Source organism: Zingiber officinale, chromosome 3B (genome assembly GCF_018446385.1).
Source record: "Zingiber officinale cultivar Zhangliang chromosome 3B, Zo_v1.1, whole genome shotgun sequence".
In the NCBI taxonomy this organism is placed as follows: domain Eukaryota; kingdom Viridiplantae; phylum Streptophyta; class Magnoliopsida; order Zingiberales; family Zingiberaceae; genus Zingiber; species Zingiber officinale.
In genome coordinates this window covers 126,317,599-126,336,703 of record NC_055991.1, presented here as the reverse complement: position 1 = coordinate 126,336,703, position 19,105 = coordinate 126,317,599, and the positions used below count along the sequence as shown (strand labels likewise).

At 48.5% G+C, this 19,105-nt stretch overlaps 1 protein-coding gene across 1 annotated transcript; it reads right to left on the bottom strand.

The window, feature by feature from the left end:
- Nucleotides 1–261: 261 nt before the first annotated feature.
- LOC122055208 (zinc finger A20 and AN1 domain-containing stress-associated protein 8-like) lies at nucleotides 262–9,869 on the bottom strand. Its single transcript, XM_042616584.1, has 4 exons — nucleotides 9,755–9,869; nucleotides 9,496–9,599; nucleotides 8,282–8,556; nucleotides 262–430 (listed from the first exon to the last, which is right to left on the bottom strand). The coding sequence occupies exons 1-4, from the start codon at nucleotides 9,867–9,869 to the stop codon at nucleotides 262–264; spliced, it is 663 nt and encodes a 220-aa protein (XP_042472518.1).
- Nucleotides 9,870–19,105: the final 9,236 nt, after the last annotated feature.

The following is a 19,105-nucleotide window of genomic DNA, read 5'->3' as shown; positions in this document are numbered from 1 at the left end:
ACAACAAAATTAGTCAATAAAAAATAACTATTCTTTAATGTATCACATACAATCTTTTTTGTTGTCATTTTGAGAAAAAAAATAGTAGGTGCTTTCATGTATCTCAAGCACCCATGGGTCCGTGTATCTGATGACACATATAAAGTTGGACAAATCTCTAAAAAAAATTCAGAGACAATGCAATTCAATCAGACTGCAAGATGAAGTAGCTAGACACAGTTAACTTCAAGAAATGTTGAGTAAAAGCAGGAAAAGAAACGCTCATATTTTAATGATCTTCGCAGCTCTTATGAGAGGATTGGCCTTGGCGATTTGTTCTCTTCCAGCCGCCTTGTAATCGAATGAGCAGTCATGGGAATCGGAGTACCGGTGAAGTTTGCAGAAGAGATCGCCGCAGCGGCACTGGAAGCTGGTCAAGCCCACCCTTTTCCTGCAGATCAAGCAACGCTTAATGGACTGAATGGTCGGTGATCCGGTGGTAAGAACAGGGGACCCCGTCCGGTGAGGTCAATGCCACGTGGAAGTCAGAGTGGAAGGAGGCCCGTCCGGAGATGGGAGGTCCGAATGGCCGTTCGATGGAGTCAACGTCTAGAGAGGGCTGGGTCCGACCGCCCGGTGTCTGGCTAATGGTTAAAGGTGCCCTGTAGGAAGTCAGGGTTCCGACGCTCAGTGGAAAAGATCACAAAGCCGAGCAGACAGCACGCTCGGCCAAAGTCATAAGGTAGCATACTGTTAATAGTCTCCACAACGCACGTGATTGAGAATCTCCCCAAGTAAATCACCGTATACGTCCGGCCGGACTCCGAGGAAGCCGGCCGGCCTGACGCCAGATCTGCGTGTAAGCCATACTCCAAATCTTATGACAGGAGATTCCGCTGTCCCATCGAGGACATGCTCGGACTGTAGCAGTATGGGTCAGGTAAGCTCACTGACAAGCCCTTGCTGGGGTATGGGCCATGGACACGTGTACACCTCGGTATGTGTACACTCGCTTCTCTGCTGCTCTATATAAAGGCCCTCACCCTTCTCTGGAGGTACTCCTGCTACGAGTTTTGGAGCCACTTTTTCTCTCTTGAGCTTCGCCTGACTTGAGCGTCGGAGGGTCGCCGCCGGGAACCCCTTCCCGGCCCGACTTTGTGCAGGTTCGCCGGAGCATCGTGTAGTTAGTCAAAGATCCACATCAGCAGCAGGGGAGCGCCACGTGCCCAGCGTCCGTTGGTTCAGCATTCGGACATGATCAATTTGGCGCCGTCTTTGGGAACGCTCTTGCATCCGAACAGAAACGATAGACGAGGCTGGACGACAACACACGGTGACGCTCTCCACGGAGGAACTCGACGCTCTGATCGAGTTGAGGGCCGCCAAGCTTGTGGAGCAAAAACAGAAAGCATCAGCCGAGCGGCTGGAGCAGCAAGCAACATCCGTGTCGGGTGGCCGAGCGGAAGCACCGCAGGCCACCGTTGCATTTCATCGGGCCCTATTTCGCACGCCTGAAGCCGCAGCAACGAATAGAGATCAAGGATCATCTTCGGATGAACGACTGAGACGAGAAGACAAAAAAGGGAAAGCCCCCTGCACGGACGCCTCACCCGAGCGGATCAATTGCCAATTTTCAGAGGCTATTCTACGAGATCCTCTGCCCAAGCACTACGTGCCTCTGACGATTGGCGAGTACAATGGGACAACCGACCCGGATGATCATCTGGGTAAGTTTGATAACACAGCTACGCTCCATCAATACACAGATGGAGTAAAATGTCGAGTTTTTCTTACCACCCTCTCGGGATCGGCTCAACGGTGGTTCCGGAGACTGCCAGACGGCTCTATCACAAGCTTCAAGAACTTCCGAACGGCGTTCCTCCATCATTTTGCAAGCAGCCGTCGTTATCAGAAGACGAGTGTCAGCTTGTTCGCCATCAAACAAGAAGCCCGCGAATCACTCCGAGCCTACATACAACGGTTCAACAAGGTGGCCATGGATATCCCTACGGCCACCTCAGAGACTATGATGAATGCCTTCACTCAAGGCCTCGTGGACGGGGATTTCTTCCGCTCGCTCGTTGGGAAGCCGCCCCGAGACTATGATCACATGCTGCATCGAGCCAACGAATACATCAACGTGGAAGAAGCTCAAGCCGCCGGGAAAAAAGAAACTCCAACCGAGCGGGCCCCTCCGATCGAACGGAAGCCGCACGCTGCTCATCAGCCGCCCAGAGGACCAAGGGCCGAAGCAATTCGTTCTCACCCACATGCAAGGAACCAGGTGATCCAAGAAGTATCTGCCGAGCGGCCCAAGCAAAAGAAGAAATGGATGCCCATGTTTTGTTCATATCACCGGACCGACACGCACAACACCCGGGATTACCGAAGTCTCCCCTTTATTGCTCATCCTGTTCCCCGAAATGGCGGTCGACGATCTCCCTCATCCGACAGGCGACAGAGAGCTCAGGAAGCCGATCGGACGATAGCTGAAGGGCGACAACAACAGACTCCCGGTCGGCATCGCTCACCAAGGCGGGAGAATCGCCGCATGTCTAGAGAACGGTCTCGCCCGTCTGCTCGGGAAGAAGAAAATAGAAGTAATACTTCCCGAGGCGAGATAAACATCATAGCTGGTGGTCCGACCGGAGGAGATTCCAACCGAGCAAGGAAGGCGAGCGTCCGACAGCTCCAGATCCATGCGGTCGGCTGCAGTCAGGAAAGGGCGAGCGGACCCGAAATCAGTTTTGGGCCTGGGGACTTGGAAGGAGTTGAAGTACCCCACGACGACGCTCTGCTCATCAAAGCGGTAATAGCCAACTACACTATTCACCGTATTTTTGTTGACACAGGAAGCTCGGTCAACATAATATTCAAAAAGGCGTTCGATCAACTACAAATTGACCGAGCCGAGCTGCTTTTACGGGCAACGAAGTTCTGCCGGTCGGACAGATCCGACTGGCTATCTCACTGGGGGAGGAGCCGCTCAGGAGGACGCGGACAACAAACTTCGTGGTGGTCGACGCTCCATCGTTATACAACGTCATCCTGGGAAGACCGGCTCTCAGTGAATTCCAAGCGGTCGTCTCCACCTTCCACCAGAAGATCAAGTTCCCCGTCGAGGACAAAGTGGGAGAAGTACGGGGAGATCAACTAGCAGCTTGGCGATGCTACATCGAGATGGTCCGAGCAGAAGCAAATGCCGCTCGGAAGTCGCCACGGATCGAGGTGAACGCTATAACTGAAAAACCTTCCTCTTTGATTTATGAAGAAAAAGAAGAAGTGCAGATACACCCGATCCGATCGAAGGCCACGACATTCATCGCATCCGATCTGGAGGCGAATCAGAAAGAGGAGGTGATCCAATGCCTCCGAAGAAACCATGATGTCTTCGTCTGGTCGACACATGAGCTGCCCGGAATTTCACCAAGTATAGCGCAGCATGAGCTCCACGTCCGACCGGATGCTCGGCCAGTAAAGCAAAGAAAAAGGGATTTCAGCGCTGAGCAGAATGCCATCATCCGGGCGGAAGTAGAGAAACTTCTGGAGGCTGGCCATATACGAGAGGTTCAGTTCCCGAGCTGGCTGGCGAATGTAGTATTAGTCTCCAAGCCGGACAATAAGTGGAGGGTATGCATTGATTTTTGGGATCTCAACAAAGCTTGCCCGAAAGATTTTTATCCCCTACCTTGGATCGATTTACAGTTGGTGGACTCCACGGCCGGCTGCGAATTGATATGCATGCTCGACGCTCATCAGGGATATCATCAAGTGCCGCTCGCCCGGGAAGATCAAGAAAAAGTAAGCTTCATAACAGCCGACGACACCTATTGCTATAATGTGATGCCGTTCGGATTGAAGAATGCCGGAGCCACATATCAGCGTCTGATGAACAAAGTGTTCAAGGAACAGATCGGCCGAAATCTAGAAGTATATGTGGACGACATTCTCATCAAGTCCATCCGAGCAGCCGACCTCTTTAAAGACATGGAGGAAACTTTCCAAACGCTGCAGAAATATGGAGTCAAACTGAATCCTCAGAAATGCCTGTTCGGAGCAAAAGGAGGACGTTTCTTGGGTTACATAGTGACCGAGCGGGGAATCGAAGCAAATCCCAGCAAGGTAAAAGCTCTACAAGACATGCCGCCTCCAAAAAATACAAGGGAAGTGCAACGGTTGACTGGTCGGATAACTGCTCTATCCCGATTCATCTCCAAAACTGCCGACCGGAGCCTCCCTTTCTTCAAAATTTTGCGCAAGGCCACTAAGTTTCACTGGGATGAAGAATGCGATCGGGCGTTCGAAGACTTAAAGGCATATCTGAACTCTCTCCCGGTATTGGCCAAGCCGACTACGGGTGAGCCACTTTATATGTACCTATCTTCAACCGAGCATGCAATCGGCTCGGCGTTAGTGAGGGCGAGCGGAGAAGAGCCCGTGTATTTCCTTAGTTATATTTTAAAAGATGCTGAATCTCGCTACACTGGGCTTGAGAAGCTGGCTTTCGCTCTGGTCCTCGCTGCTCGGCGCCTTCGCCCATACTTCCTGGCGTATACCATCATTGTCAAGACCAATAGCCCGCTCGGGCGTGTGTTATTGAATCCAGAAGCATCCGGGCGGCTCATCAAATGGACGACGGAGTTAAGTGAATTTGACATCCAATACCAGCCCCGCTCGGCGATCAAAGCGCAATCCTTGGCCGATTTTGTGACTGAGGTGCAGAGGCCGGAGCCGGAAGCTATGTGGAGAATATATGTGGATGGGTCGTCCACTCGGCTCGGAAGCGGGATTGGAATATTGTTGCTCTCCCCTCAAGAAGAAAAGATGCACTTATCCGTCCGGCTAGATTATAAAGCTACCAACAATGAAGCAGAGTATGAGGCCCTCATAGCCGGCTTGCAGGCAGCACGGCATGTGGGAGCCGGTCGGGTAACGCTTCATTCGGATTCTCAGTTGGCCGCGCAGCAGCTCTCTGGTACTTTTGAAATTAACAACGTCCGGCTCAAGCTCTACGCTGAAGCGTTTGAGAAACTTAAAGCCAATTTTAGAGAAGTTATTGTCCAGAAGATACCCAGGGCAGAAAATCAAGTAGCCGATGAGTTAGCCAAACTCGCGAGCTCAATAACGCCGGTCGCCATTCAGCAGCCAATCGAACAGGTATCTTTGGTGGCACACGTCGATCGGATGGAGGGCCTCACGTTTCCGAGCGATTGGAGGACACCCATCATGGAGTTTCTCCGCTCGGGTGCTACATCGTCCGATCGGGATGAAACTCAGCTGCTAAGGAGGAGAGCCGGCCGGTTCACACTCATCGGCGATCAGCTTTACAAGAAATCTTTCTCACGACCGCTGTTGAAGTGCGTGAGCTCGGAGGACTCGGCTTACATCCTCCAAGAAGTACATCAAGGATCCTGTGGAGGGCATCCGGGCGGACGATCACTAGCTAAGAAGATCCTGCTAGCTGGATACTTTTGGCCGACCTTACAAGCTGATGCCGCTCGGACCGTCGCGACATGTCTATCTTGCCAGAAGTATCACAATATCTCTAACCGACCGGCAGAAGAAATGAAGACTTCCACCGTCTCCTACCCGTTCGACCAGTGGGGAATGGACATTGTTGGTCCATTTCCAATGGCAACCGGGCAGCAGAAATTTCTATTAGTGGCAGTTGATTATTTTTTCAAGTGGGTGGAGGCCGAGACGCTAGCCAAGATCACCAAGCAGATGGTCAAGAAATTTATTTGGCAGAACATCATCTGTCGGTTTGGCGTCCCCCGTCGACTTATCTCCGACAATGGGCGGCAATTCACAGGGAAGTTACTCGAAGATTGGTGCAAAAGCTATGGAATCGAGCAACACTTCACGTCCGTGGCCTATCCCCAAAGCAACGGTCAAGCTGAAGTAGCCAATCGGGAAATTCTTCGAATTCTGTGCGATTGGCTCGACCATTTGGGAGGAAGCTGGGTAGATGAAGTGCCGGGCGTCCTATGGACCATCCGAACGACTCCTAAGGAAGGAACGGGCGTCACGCCTTTTCATCTGGTATACGGCGGCGAAGCGGTGATTCCTGTCGAAGTCAGCGTCGAGTCTGCCAGGATCCAGCATTACGATGATGATAACGCCGAGCGGAGGAACATGGAGCTGGATTTAGTCGACGAAGAGCGAGCCAAGGCGTCCATCCGGCTGATGGCATACCGTCAACGAATGAAGCAAAACTACAACCGGCGCGTCATTCCCAGATCATTCCAGGTCGGCGATCTTGTCTGGAAGAAAGTCAAGCCGGTCGGCGACGTCGGCAAGCTTGAAGCTCCTTGGGAGGGCCCCTTCAAGGTTATCGAAAAGCTCCGCTCGGGCGCTTATTATTTGGAGGATGAGGACGGTCGGCAGCTAGATAGGCCATGGAGCGCGAACCACCTCCAGCCTTACCGAGCGGGGTGAAAGAAGACTAAAGCAAATATAAGGCATCGTCAACAAAAAATCGAAGGCCCCGTGCCGTTCGGCCGGAGGTAAATTATCCGAGCCAAGCGCTCGAAAACCGAAGGCCCCGTGCCGTTCGGCCGGAGGTAAATTATTCGAGCCAAGCGCTCGAAAACCGAAGGCCCCGTGCCGTGCGAGCGAAGGTAAATTATCCGAGCCAAACGCTCGAAAACCGAAGGCCCCGTGCCGTGCGAGCGAAGGTAGATTATCCGAGCTGAAAGGAGCAAAGGGGTGTAATAACATGCTTTGAATATTTTCTGGTAGCCTGTATCCTTGTAATGCAGGAAGCAAAAATGATAAAGAGGATGGAAAACAACTTAGCCGAACGGAAGCGTCAAAATTAGCCTTAAAGACCGTCTAGCCCAGACGTTAAACCGTAGAGACGAGCCGACGTCTATAAACCATCCGAGCGGAAGACCGTCTAGCCCAGACGTTAAACCGTAGAGACGAGCCGGCGTCTATAAACCCTCCGAGCGGAAGACCGTCTAGCCCAGACGTTAAACCGTAGAGACGAGCCGGCGTCTATAAACCCTCCGAGCGGAAGACCGTCTAGCCCAGACGTTAAACCGTAGAGACGAGCCGGCGTCTATAAACCCTCCGAGCGGAAGACCGTCTAGCCCAGACGTTAAACCGTAGAGACGAGCCGGCGTCTATAAACCCTCCGAGCGGAAGACCGTCTAGCCCAGACGTTAAACCGTAGAGACGAGTCGGCGTCTATAAACCCTCCGAGCGGAAGACCGTCTAGCCCAGACGTTAAACCGTAGAGACGAGCCGGCGTCTATAAACCCTCCGAGCGGAAGACCGTCTAGCCCAGACGTTAAACCGTAGAGCCGACGCGGCGTCTATAAACCCTCCGAGCGGAAGACCGTCTAGCCCAGACGTTAAACCGTAGAGACGAGCCGGCGTCTATAAACCCTCCGAGCGGAAGACCGTCTAGCCCAGACGTTAAACCGTAGAGACGAGCCGGCGTCTATAAACCCTCCGAGCGGAAGACCGTCTAGCCCAGACGTTAAACCGTAGAGACGAGCCGGCGTCTATAAACCCTCCGAGCGGAAGACCGTCTAGCCCAGACGTTAAACCGTAGAGATGAGCCGGCGTCTATAAACCCTCCGAGCGGAAGACCGTCTAGCCCAGACGTTAAACCGTAGAGACGAGCCGGCGTCTATAAACCCTCCTAGCGGAAGACCGTCTAGCCCAGACGTTAAACCGTAGAGACGAGCCGACGTCTATAAACCCTCCGAGCGGAAGACCGTCTAGCTCCGACGTTAAATATCGAGAGACGAGCCGGCGTTTATAAACGTCCGAGCGGAAGATGCCAATAAAAAGGATACAATTGCCCCAGAAACTCGCCCTCAATATCGTTAAATCATCTCTAGCTCCGCTCAGCCTAGAACCCAAAGGCATGGGGTATCTAGCGAGTGATCTCTGCTATCAAAGCGGAAAATTAAGTAGGCGAAGTATTACATGTTAAGCTGGGCGTAAAGGCAACACCAGACACTTAGTAAAAATCCCTTTCGAATACCAGAGGGGTGATAATGGGCGAGCGGATAAACACATATTTTGGTTATGTAAAAGACAGTGAATACAAGGAAAACATTGCATTAAAGTTCAGACTTTAGGCCGGGCGGCCTAATTACAAAAAGGATGATATTTAGCCGAGTGGCCAAAGTACAGAAACTACTCAATATAATCATACAGGGTCTTGGGGATGTTATCCAGAAGCGCCACCTGATCGCCGACCGAAATATTGGTGGACTCAGGAAGAAGACCCTTTGATTTCAGATAAGTCATGGTGGCGGTCATAGCCAAGTCGAAGGCGGTGTACATCCGCTCGCAGATTTTTTCCGAGAAATCGGGCGAGCGGATGTAGCCTTGTCTTAGAGCTGCAACCCGATTCGGCTCGGCCTCTTGGTACTCTTTGAAGGCCAGTTGAGCTGCAGCAAGAGATTCTTGCAAAGTGGTCAGCTCATCCTTATGCCTGACGGCGTCGGGCGAGCGGCTCACTTTCTCTTGGTCGAGCTGTTCCATCAACTCCTTGATCTTCAGCTCCAAGCCTCTAGCCTCCACATTCTTCTTCTCCAAGTCAGAAATGGCCGTGTTCTTCCGAGTGGTAGCCAGGGTAATTTTTTGGTCAAGTGACTTGACCTGCCGCTCGAGCTCGGCCAGACGGTGAGCCTGGTCGGCTGTTTTCTTCTGCTCGGCCGCCAGCATATCTTGAGCCTTCTTAAGCTCCTTCTGCAGCTCGACATACGAAGGTCCATGCGAGCCGGACGCACCTCCTGCCGCCTGCAATTGCCTTAGCTCCTCGTCCACCATAGCCAGGCGGTTGGAGACTGCTATCTCTTCCACCCATCTCTGAAGCAAAAAGGCGAAGTTGTTAAAAGCCGAGCGGAAAAAATACACGCAAAATTTCGGAAAAAATGAACTTACCCCAGTAGACTCCTGCATGTGGCTATTGGCCAAATTTCAGAGGGGAATCATCGCAATGCGCGCCCGAGCGTCGGCCCACATCTCGGCTAGGGGCCCCTTCAAAGTAATGGTGTGCTCGGGCGCGGTTGGTCGGTCGGCTTCTGGCAGCAACTCTTCAGTCGGGAGATGAAGAGTGACCCGTACTGTGCGGCCGTGACCAGGTATCGTCCGATCGGGATCAGAAGTCGGCGCAAAGAACTGCGAGTGAATGGTCGAGCGCTTGACTGGTTGGCGAACGGGCGGAAGGGTACTTACCGGAACAGCCTCGATTGGCGCGGCCGGCTCGTCCCATTCAGAAGGCGTCCGGTCGGACGAAATGGCTTCAGTCTCCGGCGCCTTGCCACGAGCGGCGGCAGTTGCCCTCTCGGACGGTTGGACCGCTGATGTAGCCGAGCGCAGGGGAGTCGCCACTCGGCGCCTCTTTTGTTGAGGCTGCTCCTCCTCCCGAGCGGAACCTTCCTCGGGGGCGGTTGGTTCTCCAGGGGGGGTGGCTCCGCTGGCCACGTTTTGTTGAGAAGCCTGAGCGGCCGACTCAGCTTGAGTCCCGCTCTCTCCTTCGTGGGATCCGACCGGCTGGATACCCAACGTTTCCATCTCCCTGGCCGCCGCGGCCTCTAACGCTGCCGCCTTTCTCTTCAGAACGCCAGCCATGACCGAGTCCATGACGATGTCCGCTACAAAGGAAAGAAAAGAAATCAGTTAGCAATCAAAGCAAATGCCCAAGTAGAGTTCTTACCGAAGCCGGTCGGAAGAGGGGTCCGTATAGGACTTAGGCCGAAGATGTACATCACTCCTTCGTGAAGAAGCTTATTGATGTCAAGTCGCAGACCGGCTAATATATTTGCGGCATAGAGATAGTCCGGTCGGGTCTTGAACTTCTTCAGCTCGGGGGTGGGAGGCAAGCTGACCTGCCACTTTGTCGGGAAGGTGGCCTGATCGGGCATACGGATGTAGAAAAAATAATCCTTCCAATGTTTATTGGAAGAAGGAAGTTTGTTGAAGAAGACTAATCCGGGCCGAGCTTGGAACATGAAGGTGCCCGGCTCGGCTTGCTTGGGGTAGTGGAAATAAAAGAAGACCTCCGGTCGGAGGGGGATGTTGTGAATCTTGAACAAAACAACAACGCCACAGAGGAGACGGAAGGTATTGGGTACTAGGCTACCGAGCGACACCCCGAAAAAATTACAAACATCAATGATGAAAGGATGTACAGGGAAACACAGACCGGCGGTAAACTGGTCGCGGAAGACACAGAAAGCTCCGCGCGGCGGCCTATGCGGCCGAGCGGAGGGACCGGCCAAACGAATTTCAAAATCCTCCGGGATTTCGAAATTGTCTGTCAGAATATCAAAATCACGCTGGTCGAATCGCGACTGCATGGTGGTGTACCATGGGCCGAGCGACTGGTCTTCGGGATTGGAAGAACTAGCCATGGGCCGACCGGAAGGAATCAAAAAGGCGAAAAGGCTAGAGAAAAACAACCGCAAGCGAAAGGAGGTTTCAAGGATCGAAACTGGGAAAAAGATGCGGAGTGAACATCGGAAACAAGAAAGAAGAGGTGCAGAGCCTTACTGTGAGGAGAAAAGATCAGGGAGGAGGCGCCGGGAGCGTCGGAGAGCAAGAAGGAAATCGCCGGAGCACCAAAACGCTAGAGACGAAGGTCAAAATCATGGAGGAAAATGATGGAGAGAAGGAAACGAAGGATTTATAGGGTGGACACCGGGCGGCCTCCACCGTTGGATCCAGGTCACAGGAACCAAAGCGTGCATCGCGCCGTCCATTTCGAATCGCTTCGATCACATCAAAACACCATGCCACCGCCGCCGTTGGCCGATGGCAGTGCGCCACGTGGCATTCGACCATTCGGGGCATTTAATGAAAGCATGCTCAACCTTAATGTCGAAGATTGGCGCATAATACGAGGAGATCCGGTGAATGCCATTGTCGATTTGTTTAAGGTCATCTCTGCAGTCGGCCGATCGGAGGATACTAGCACGGAGGAGCCGCCCAGCATGATTCGTAGTCCAGTCAGTCGGACAATTCGCCTCCTTCGACTAGACTTGAAGGGGAGGCAAGTGATCCGGTGGTAAGAACAGGGGACCCCGTCCGGTGAGGTCAATGCCACGTGGAAGTCAGAGTGGAAGGAGGCCCGTCCGTAGATGGGAGGTCCGAACGGCCGACCAGCCGTTCGATGGAGTCAACGTCCAGAGAGGGCTGGGTCCGACCACCCGGTGTCTGGCTAATGGTTAAAGGTGCCCTGTAGGAAGTCAGGGTTCCGGCACTCAGTGGAAAAGATCGCAAAGCCGAGCAGACAGCACGCTTGGCCAAAGTCATAAGGTAGCATACTGTTAATAGTCTCCATAACGCACGTGATTGAGAATCTCCCCAAGTAAATCACCGTATACGTCCGGCCGAACTCCGAGGAAGTCGGCCGGCCGGACGCCAGATCGGGAGTAAGGGAAAAGGACAAGGGACATCTTTGTCTGATAGCGAGTATGCTCCGCGTGTAAGGCATACTCCAAATCTTATGACAGGAGATTCCGCTGTCCCATCGAGGACATGCTCGGACTGTAGCAGTATGGGTCAGGTAAGCTCACTGACAAGCCCTTGCTAGGGTATGGGCCATGGACACGTGTACACCTCGGTATGTGTACACTCGCTTCTCTGCTGCTCTATATAAAGGCCCTCACCCTTCGTCGGAGGTACGCCTGCTACAAGTTTTGGAGCCACTTTTTCTCTCTTGAGCTTCGCCTGACTTGAGCGTCGGAGGGTCACCGCCGGGAACCCCTTCCCAGCCCGACTTTGTGCAGGTTCACCGGAGCATCGTGCATTTAGTCAAAGATCCACATCAGCAGCAGGGGAGCGCCACGTGCCCAGCGTCCGTTGGTTCAGCATTCGGACAGGATCAGTCAGGGATGGACGACAGTCTTCTACGGGCAGGAAATCGGAACAGTAGGTGCCTAGAATCTCTCAGGCCTCTCCGGAGCTTCAAATCATTGAGGGGAAAGCTGCGACAAAATAGAAGGGGAAGAGGAAGAAGAAAAGGAAGAAGGTTTGAGAATCTCCGCTTCGTCCTTGTTAAGATCACACCTTTCCCCTGCCATCTATTTCAATTTCGGGACCAAATCGAAACAAAAATCAACAAAATCTTTTGATTAATTCAACGAAAAAGAAACCATCTTTGCAAGGGTAACAAACAGACTCAACAAGTAGGGAGATAATGAGATCGACGAGTTGAAATAGAACAAATCTGAGATTTTTCTCCGGGAAATCAGAAAAATATAAAAAAAACTATACTTGGGGCACAAATAAATCGAGAGACGGCGGGCGGATTTGTACGATCAAAGGGCCTCGTCGAGCTCATAAATCCGCTCACCAAGAAATGAGAGGAGAGCACACCACGCGTCGTGGAGGAAGATCCAGCGGAGGCGGACGGTCGGTCGACAAGATGGCGTGAAGAGATTGTATGAGGAGAGGGAAAGAAATATGGCTAGGGTTCGGGAACGCGAAGGGGAAGACACAGCGCCGAAAAGATATTCAAAGAGAGGGAAAGCAAAAACTGCGTGCGAGGGGAAAAAAGACCAAAGTCAAATACAACGGTTTTATCAAAACTGTTGTTGTAACCCCTAAAAACGCGGATAAAGACAACAGTTTATAAAACCCTTGTAAAAAGTGTTGTCATTTTAAAAAGAAGTCTCTCAATGACAACAATTTTCACAAAACCGTTGTCTTTTATATTTAATGGGGAGTTCAAAGACAACGGTTTTGGCAAAAACCGTTGTCTTTGAGCAAATACGCAACGCTTTCTCTTAAAACCGTTGTCATAGGGGTGTTGTCTTTTAACATTTTTGTTGTAGTGGATGCTCAACCACTGGTCGATGTCGATCTTCAGGTATACTTCCATCCGCTTCTTCTACTACGGGAAGTCATCGTCGTTAAAGAGGAGAGGATGGACGGTGTTGTATCTTTCGTTTTGAGCCATGAATCTTGCACACAAAGAGAAAAAGAGAAAGGAGGTCCCAAGACTTGGTAATGGATTAGCAGTGTTTGAGATATATATAAAAAAATAGAAGAACTCAAGAGGTGTTGCACCAACTTCGAGTTAAAACTAAATGAGAAAAAAATATTCTGAATAGGTAAAGTTTTACCAATTCAGATAGAAAAAAAATTGAAAACATTTTCCCTCGGCTTGATTGGTGGTTGCACCAATTCAGAGCAGAACTTAGCTCTGATACCAATTGTTGTATCGATACGCAAGTGAGAGGGGAGGTGAATCACGTGGTTTTTAAAAACTTATTTTCTCATTTTTAAAATCGAGAGTCCAAACACAATGGAAAGTAGATAAGAAAATGAAAACAAAAACCACAAGAAAACACAGTCGATTTACTTGGTTTGGAGCCTTCGGTGACTCCACTATAAACCTCTTCCAATACCTCTAGAAGAGGGGATCGAGTACAAAAAGATTAGAACAAGTGCAACACACTGCACTTGTCCTTTTACATAAATTAAGTACACAAACAAAATTCGTTAATGACACTTAAGGATCGAAATGGGAGGATTCGTGTGTCATTGTCAGTCTACCAACCACGATTGAAAGTCCTCAGAACAGTCATCGGGCTTAGTAGCTTTGCATCAGAGTCGTAGTAGAAGCCTGTAGTAGTCAAAAGTTCAAACGGATGCACAGTAGCTCGTATATTAGTGTTCTATCAAAGCCTTCTCGAGACTGCCTTAAATGAGTCTTGGAAGGCGCCATCCATAGCTGTTGAAGGCGCCTTCAACCTAGTAAATTTGATCCTGAGCAGTCCGACACTTATCCGAGACTGCGTCAAAAATTTATCTTGCGGAAGACACCTTTTATGAACAGTACGAAGGTGCCTTCACTGCTTGATGGTGACTTAGGACACTTTTCATCCGAAGGCAAATTTTCTCCTTTATCCTACAACAATGTTAGTCCAAATAACCTGCAACACAAGTATTAGGATAATAATAATTAATAATAAAGAGTAGTGATTAATTCCTGTCCTCCCAGGATCAGGAACTAATCAAGGTCTCAGTTTAGGGATCTCAAATAGACCTAAACTTGACCGACGCCTACTATTCCTCAACCGGAACGTGCCCTCACAAGGTCACTCTCCTCTAGTAACTTACCTTAACCTACCAACTTGCCAGACATCCGATTAGCTCGTCGACCTGTCTAGACTTCATGCCAGCTATCTGGTCGGCTTGTTAACCTAACTAGACTTCTTGCCAGATATCTGGTCAACTCGTCTGCCTATCTAGACTTCGTACCAGCTATCTAGTCGGCCCATTGACATAGCTGGATCTCCTGCCATATATCCGGTCCGCCCGTCGACCTGTCTGGACTTCTCCTGCACGCTTAATCAAGTGGTTAGATCACAACAAAACCTAACTTAACTTGTCATTCATCAAAACCTGAGTTAGACCATTAGTGCAAACTGCACTAACAGTAGTGATGTGAGAGCCTTGTTATCTTAACATGTGATGCTTTGGCCAAAGATTTTGAGTAATAATCCTAACGAGTGGCCATAGGATATACGTCTCCTCGCAAGGAGCGGTGAATTCTCTGTGGACTATCCAAACACCTTCAGACAGTTTAACTTATACCCAATTATCTTAGGTCCCCACTTTAATGAGATGCTTGCTTAAGATGTCAAAGTATAAGTTTTCATAATCAAGATGACTTGTATACCTCAAGTCGAAGGAAACTTGCACTCGTGATGTAGTAAGAACTTCACAGACATATCTATATATATGTAGAGAACCATATGAAGTCTTACGGCGAGTCACTCCAATGAACTAGTTACCATAACCAGCATCCATGTTTAAATCTCGACATCCCAATGTCTCCAGCCAGTGAGAAAACAACTGCTTGGCCGAACCAAGGAGTATATGTTAGTTAGAGCCCTAGAGCCAATCATTTGATGATTGTTGTATGGACTCGTTGTATCATATTCTTGTATATAAATAAATGCATTTGTTTTGGTTATTATACTTACTTGTATTAGTGCCAAATAACTAAGTATAATAGCGTCCTTGAGTAGAAGGTTCTTACCTATATCAATCGATTGGTTGAATCGATAGTGAGATGATATAGGGACCACTACTCTTAATCATTCCTAGTCAAGTATTAACATTCAGGGACAATGTTAATGCGACGAGACTAGCATGTAGGTCAACTCGATGACTTGATCTCACAAGTCATGGATATGGAGATATCAAGTTGACACATGAGTATGCATTGGAGAATGTATATTGAATGACCCTCCATGAGAAAGTATCATGGATCGTTATATGAGTGTCATATACTTTCTCATGTGGCTATTAGTATGACTACTAGTCCTTGGACCTGAAGTCACCATGGTTCCCTACATAAGGAGTTACGTACTTTGACTTCGTCAAACGTCACCCGTAACTGGGTGGACTATAAAGGCGATTACTGGGTATGTAACAAATTATGCGGAGGGATGTGAGTGATGTAGATGGGATCTATCCCTCCTATATGACGGGAGTGACATCGATATTCTTGATAGAGTGAGACCACGAAGTGCATGGCCATGCCCAAATGAGTCAATATGAGATATTAAGCTCATTTGATTGAGTGAGTCTACTTGGAGTTCAAGATTTAGATTAATTAGAGGATGACACGGTCTATACCTCACATTGATTAATCTAGATGTCTAGGATAGAAGGACAATGTCATATATTGTGAGGAGTCACAATTAGTAGTCACAAGGTGATGTTGGATCTCAACATTCTTATAACTTGGGTAGTAATGATGTGTTGCTAGATACCGCTCATTACTTATGCTTCTAAATTGGTTTAGGAGCATTACCAACGTTATAAGAACCTATAGGGTCACACACAAAGGGCAATTAGATGGAGATTAGGTTCATTTAATGAACCTAAAGGATTAGGTTCATGTGATGAACCAAATTGGATTAAGAGTAATTCAAATTGAGCTAATTGGGTTGGACTCAATTTGGTTCATGTGTTAAGTGAGTCTAATTTGGACTTAGACTCATTTAATTAATTTAATTCAATGAATAGAGATTCATTAAATTAAAATTGACTTGAACCAATGGTTAGATTAGATCAACCAAGGGAGAGAAGTAGTCAAGTTTGACTTGACTTGAGAGGAAGATGAAGGGTCAAGTTTAACTTGACCATTTGCCACCTCTTGGTGAGTTGACATTAAGTGGACTAATGATGATGTGCCACATCATCAAGACCTCTTCATGGTGTGCCACCTCATGAGGGAGATCAAGAGTTTTTGACTCTTGAAATTCCATGGAGTATATAACTCCTCACTTGAAGGTGGCCGACCACTTTTGGTGGAGTTACAAGTGAGAATTGATTCTCATTTATTCCTTCTTCTTCCTCAAGCTCTCAACCTCTCTCCCTCTCCTCATCTTTGCCGAGACCATCAAGGGTGCTAGCACATCCTAGTGGTTTCTCTCCATCTCTTGCTTGTGTGGATACACATAGAGGAGTATCTACCTTGATACTCTTGAGATCCGACGAACTTTGGACGAGCGGGATTAAGCGAAGGGCTTCACATCAAGGGTAAAGATCTTATCTTGTAGATCTAGGCTTAGAAACTTGTACGTGAATGTTTTTCAAAATTTTATTCTTCGCACGGATCCGGTGGCTGGGGTTTCGGGGTTTTCGCAACGCAAAAAGCGGTTTTTACGGCCCGAAAAATCCAACAGTATAACCCATGTTAGTCTTAAAGAATTGATGATGTCCAAATGCATCAATTCAACGATTAGGAAAATTTTAATATATTCATAATTGCAGATGCAGAGATAATCACTAGTTGCGATCCAATCACAAATTCTCTCATGCTATGAATTATATTACGGATATTCATAAAATTAGTTTAAGACAATCAAACATATAATATGCACTCAAATAGTGAATCTATACTTACCAAATAAATAGAAAAATCATAAGGTGATTGCCTTAAGACATCTCTCAAATTCTAGCAGTGCCTAGATGCGAAAAATCATCCACAAGTTGACGTGGAGCACGTTGATTGGTCGACCCACATGGTCCAGGCGCCCGGAGGGGTTCTAGGCGCCCGGAATGGAACTATTTAAAGGCCTTCAACCCGGAGCTTCAGAACAAAAATTGCAACAAATTTCCTTCTTGACCGGTGCTCTGAAAAAGCTCCTACGGCGCTGTGAAACTCCTCCGACAACCGACAACTTAGATTTTCATATTTTCCATGTTGTTGGTAACCTTATTTTTTAGTTCTTGTACTTATCTTGTAACACATTTTTATAAACTATTAGTGGATTACCCAACGAAAGCACTCGACGAGTATGAACCTTGGAGTATGAGTCGTTGAAGGCTTTAAACCAAGTAAAACTAACTTGTGTTAGTGTTGCTTGTTTCTTCCGTTTTCCACTGCATAACTTAGTTTTAATTCGAATCTTTCGATGATCGCTATTCACCCCCTCCCACCTAGCATTCTTTTCGATCCTGTAGATAGGAGTCGGGAAGAGCAACTATTGAGATAGGAGCGGGGCAGAGCAGTTGTTGAGATAAGTACCAGACATATAGTAAACTCGACCGGGAAGTTATTGATGTGCGAGAACGTTGTTCGCTTATAACTCATCGCTAAGATGAGAGTTTAGGATCCGAACGGATGTCGTTTGGACTCAAGAGCACTACTCACTTCTAACTAACACAGGGGCGAGAGTCTAGAATTCGATCGGACGGTCATAGTGAAATGAGAGCCTTGCTTGGTTATAACTCGCAGTAGGCGAGAGTCTGGAATCCCACCGATCATGGGGACACGAGAGTCCTGCTTGCTTGTAACTCAAAATTGGGCGACAGTCTGGAATCTAACCGAATGGTCATTGAGATACGAGTGCCCTGCTCACTTATAACTCACACTGGTGTGAGAGTATGGAATCTGATCGAATAGTCGTTGGGACATGAGAGACCTAATTACTTAAAACTCTTCACTGAGATGAGAGAAAATAGACTATGATTAGTCTTATGATATTTCCTGAGCCTTGAGGGCCCTACCGACGTGGAGCAGTTAGGAAAATGAGGGGACTGTGCCCTGAGGGGCTGAGCCATGAGGGCCAGACCGGCATGGAGCCGGTTGAGAAAATGAGGGAACTAAGCCATAAAGGCCCGGCCAACATGGAACCAGTCGAGGACGATCGAGCGGAAAAAGTTTTAAAGTAGAACTTCAGTAGATGCGTGTGGATGAACAAGTATGTGTGCGAGTACTTGACCAACAGAGAGGACCTCCCTTATTATACTTCCTTTGTAACCTTCGTAATCACCAGACATCATAGAATGTCAAGTGTCAGAGTATGTCGGGTGATAGAGGATGTACGACGAACTCTCGTTGGGTAGAGAATGATTCCACTTTATGCATTTGACAGAGCCTCAGAATATTTCCTAACTAACTATTGTTACTCTCTGACAGGTAGTTATGATTCCTTGATAATCTTATGTCCTAGCAAAAGTCCGCCCAACATTTTTCCAAAGGGTCATAGACTGGGATCTATGCAAAGTAGAATAGGGTCTTCCTGACATAGTGCCAACCGAGAGTAGGCTGGAAATTACACTCGGGAAGATGAGGCAACTGAACCCTGGGGGCCTGACTAGCATGGAGTCCTGACCCGAAGGGAACCGGTCGGGTGGTCAGGCGAATGAGGGTATTGAGCCCTATGGGCCCTACCGACTTGGAGTCTCTTGGAAAATTAGGGGACTGAGTCCTAAGGACCCTACCGGCTTCGAGTCGGTCGGGAAAGTGAGGGGTCTGAGCCATTTGGGCCCGACCGACTTGGAGCCGGTCGGAAAAATGAGTGGACTTAGCCTTGAAGGCCCAACCGACATGGAGCCAGTTGGGTACGATTGATTTAAAGACATACCCCTTGTCTTTGATTGTCACCTTATTTTGACTTTTAACTGTCACATCACCTTGACCATTATCCTAAAGTTATCCTTGGAGCCTCCCTTTATACGCCTTATCACTCATAATTTTAAATTTTCTAAACAAATTCAAAATATAAAAATAAATAAAGATAGAAATTATCAAAAATACTAAAAATAACTTGAATATTATAAAAAAAAACTTACTAAAAATAATAATAATAATTTTTAGATATCCTCCTCCTTAAAACATATAAATAAT

Excerpts from the sequence above, each read along its gene's own strand:
- LOC122055208 (XM_042616584.1), bottom strand. The coding sequence starts at position 9,869 with ATGCCCGATCAGGCCACCTTCCCGACAAAGTGGCAGGTCAGCTTGCCT. Across the intron at positions 9,600-9,754 it reads TGCCGCAAATATATTAGCCG|CGGACATCGTCATGGACTCG; the intron begins GTCTGCGACTTG and ends TTTCCTTTGTAG. Across the intron at positions 431-8,281 it reads GAAAAAATCTGCGAGCGGAT|GAAAAGGGTGGGCTTGACCA; the intron begins GTACACCGCCTT and ends CTTGATCTGCAG.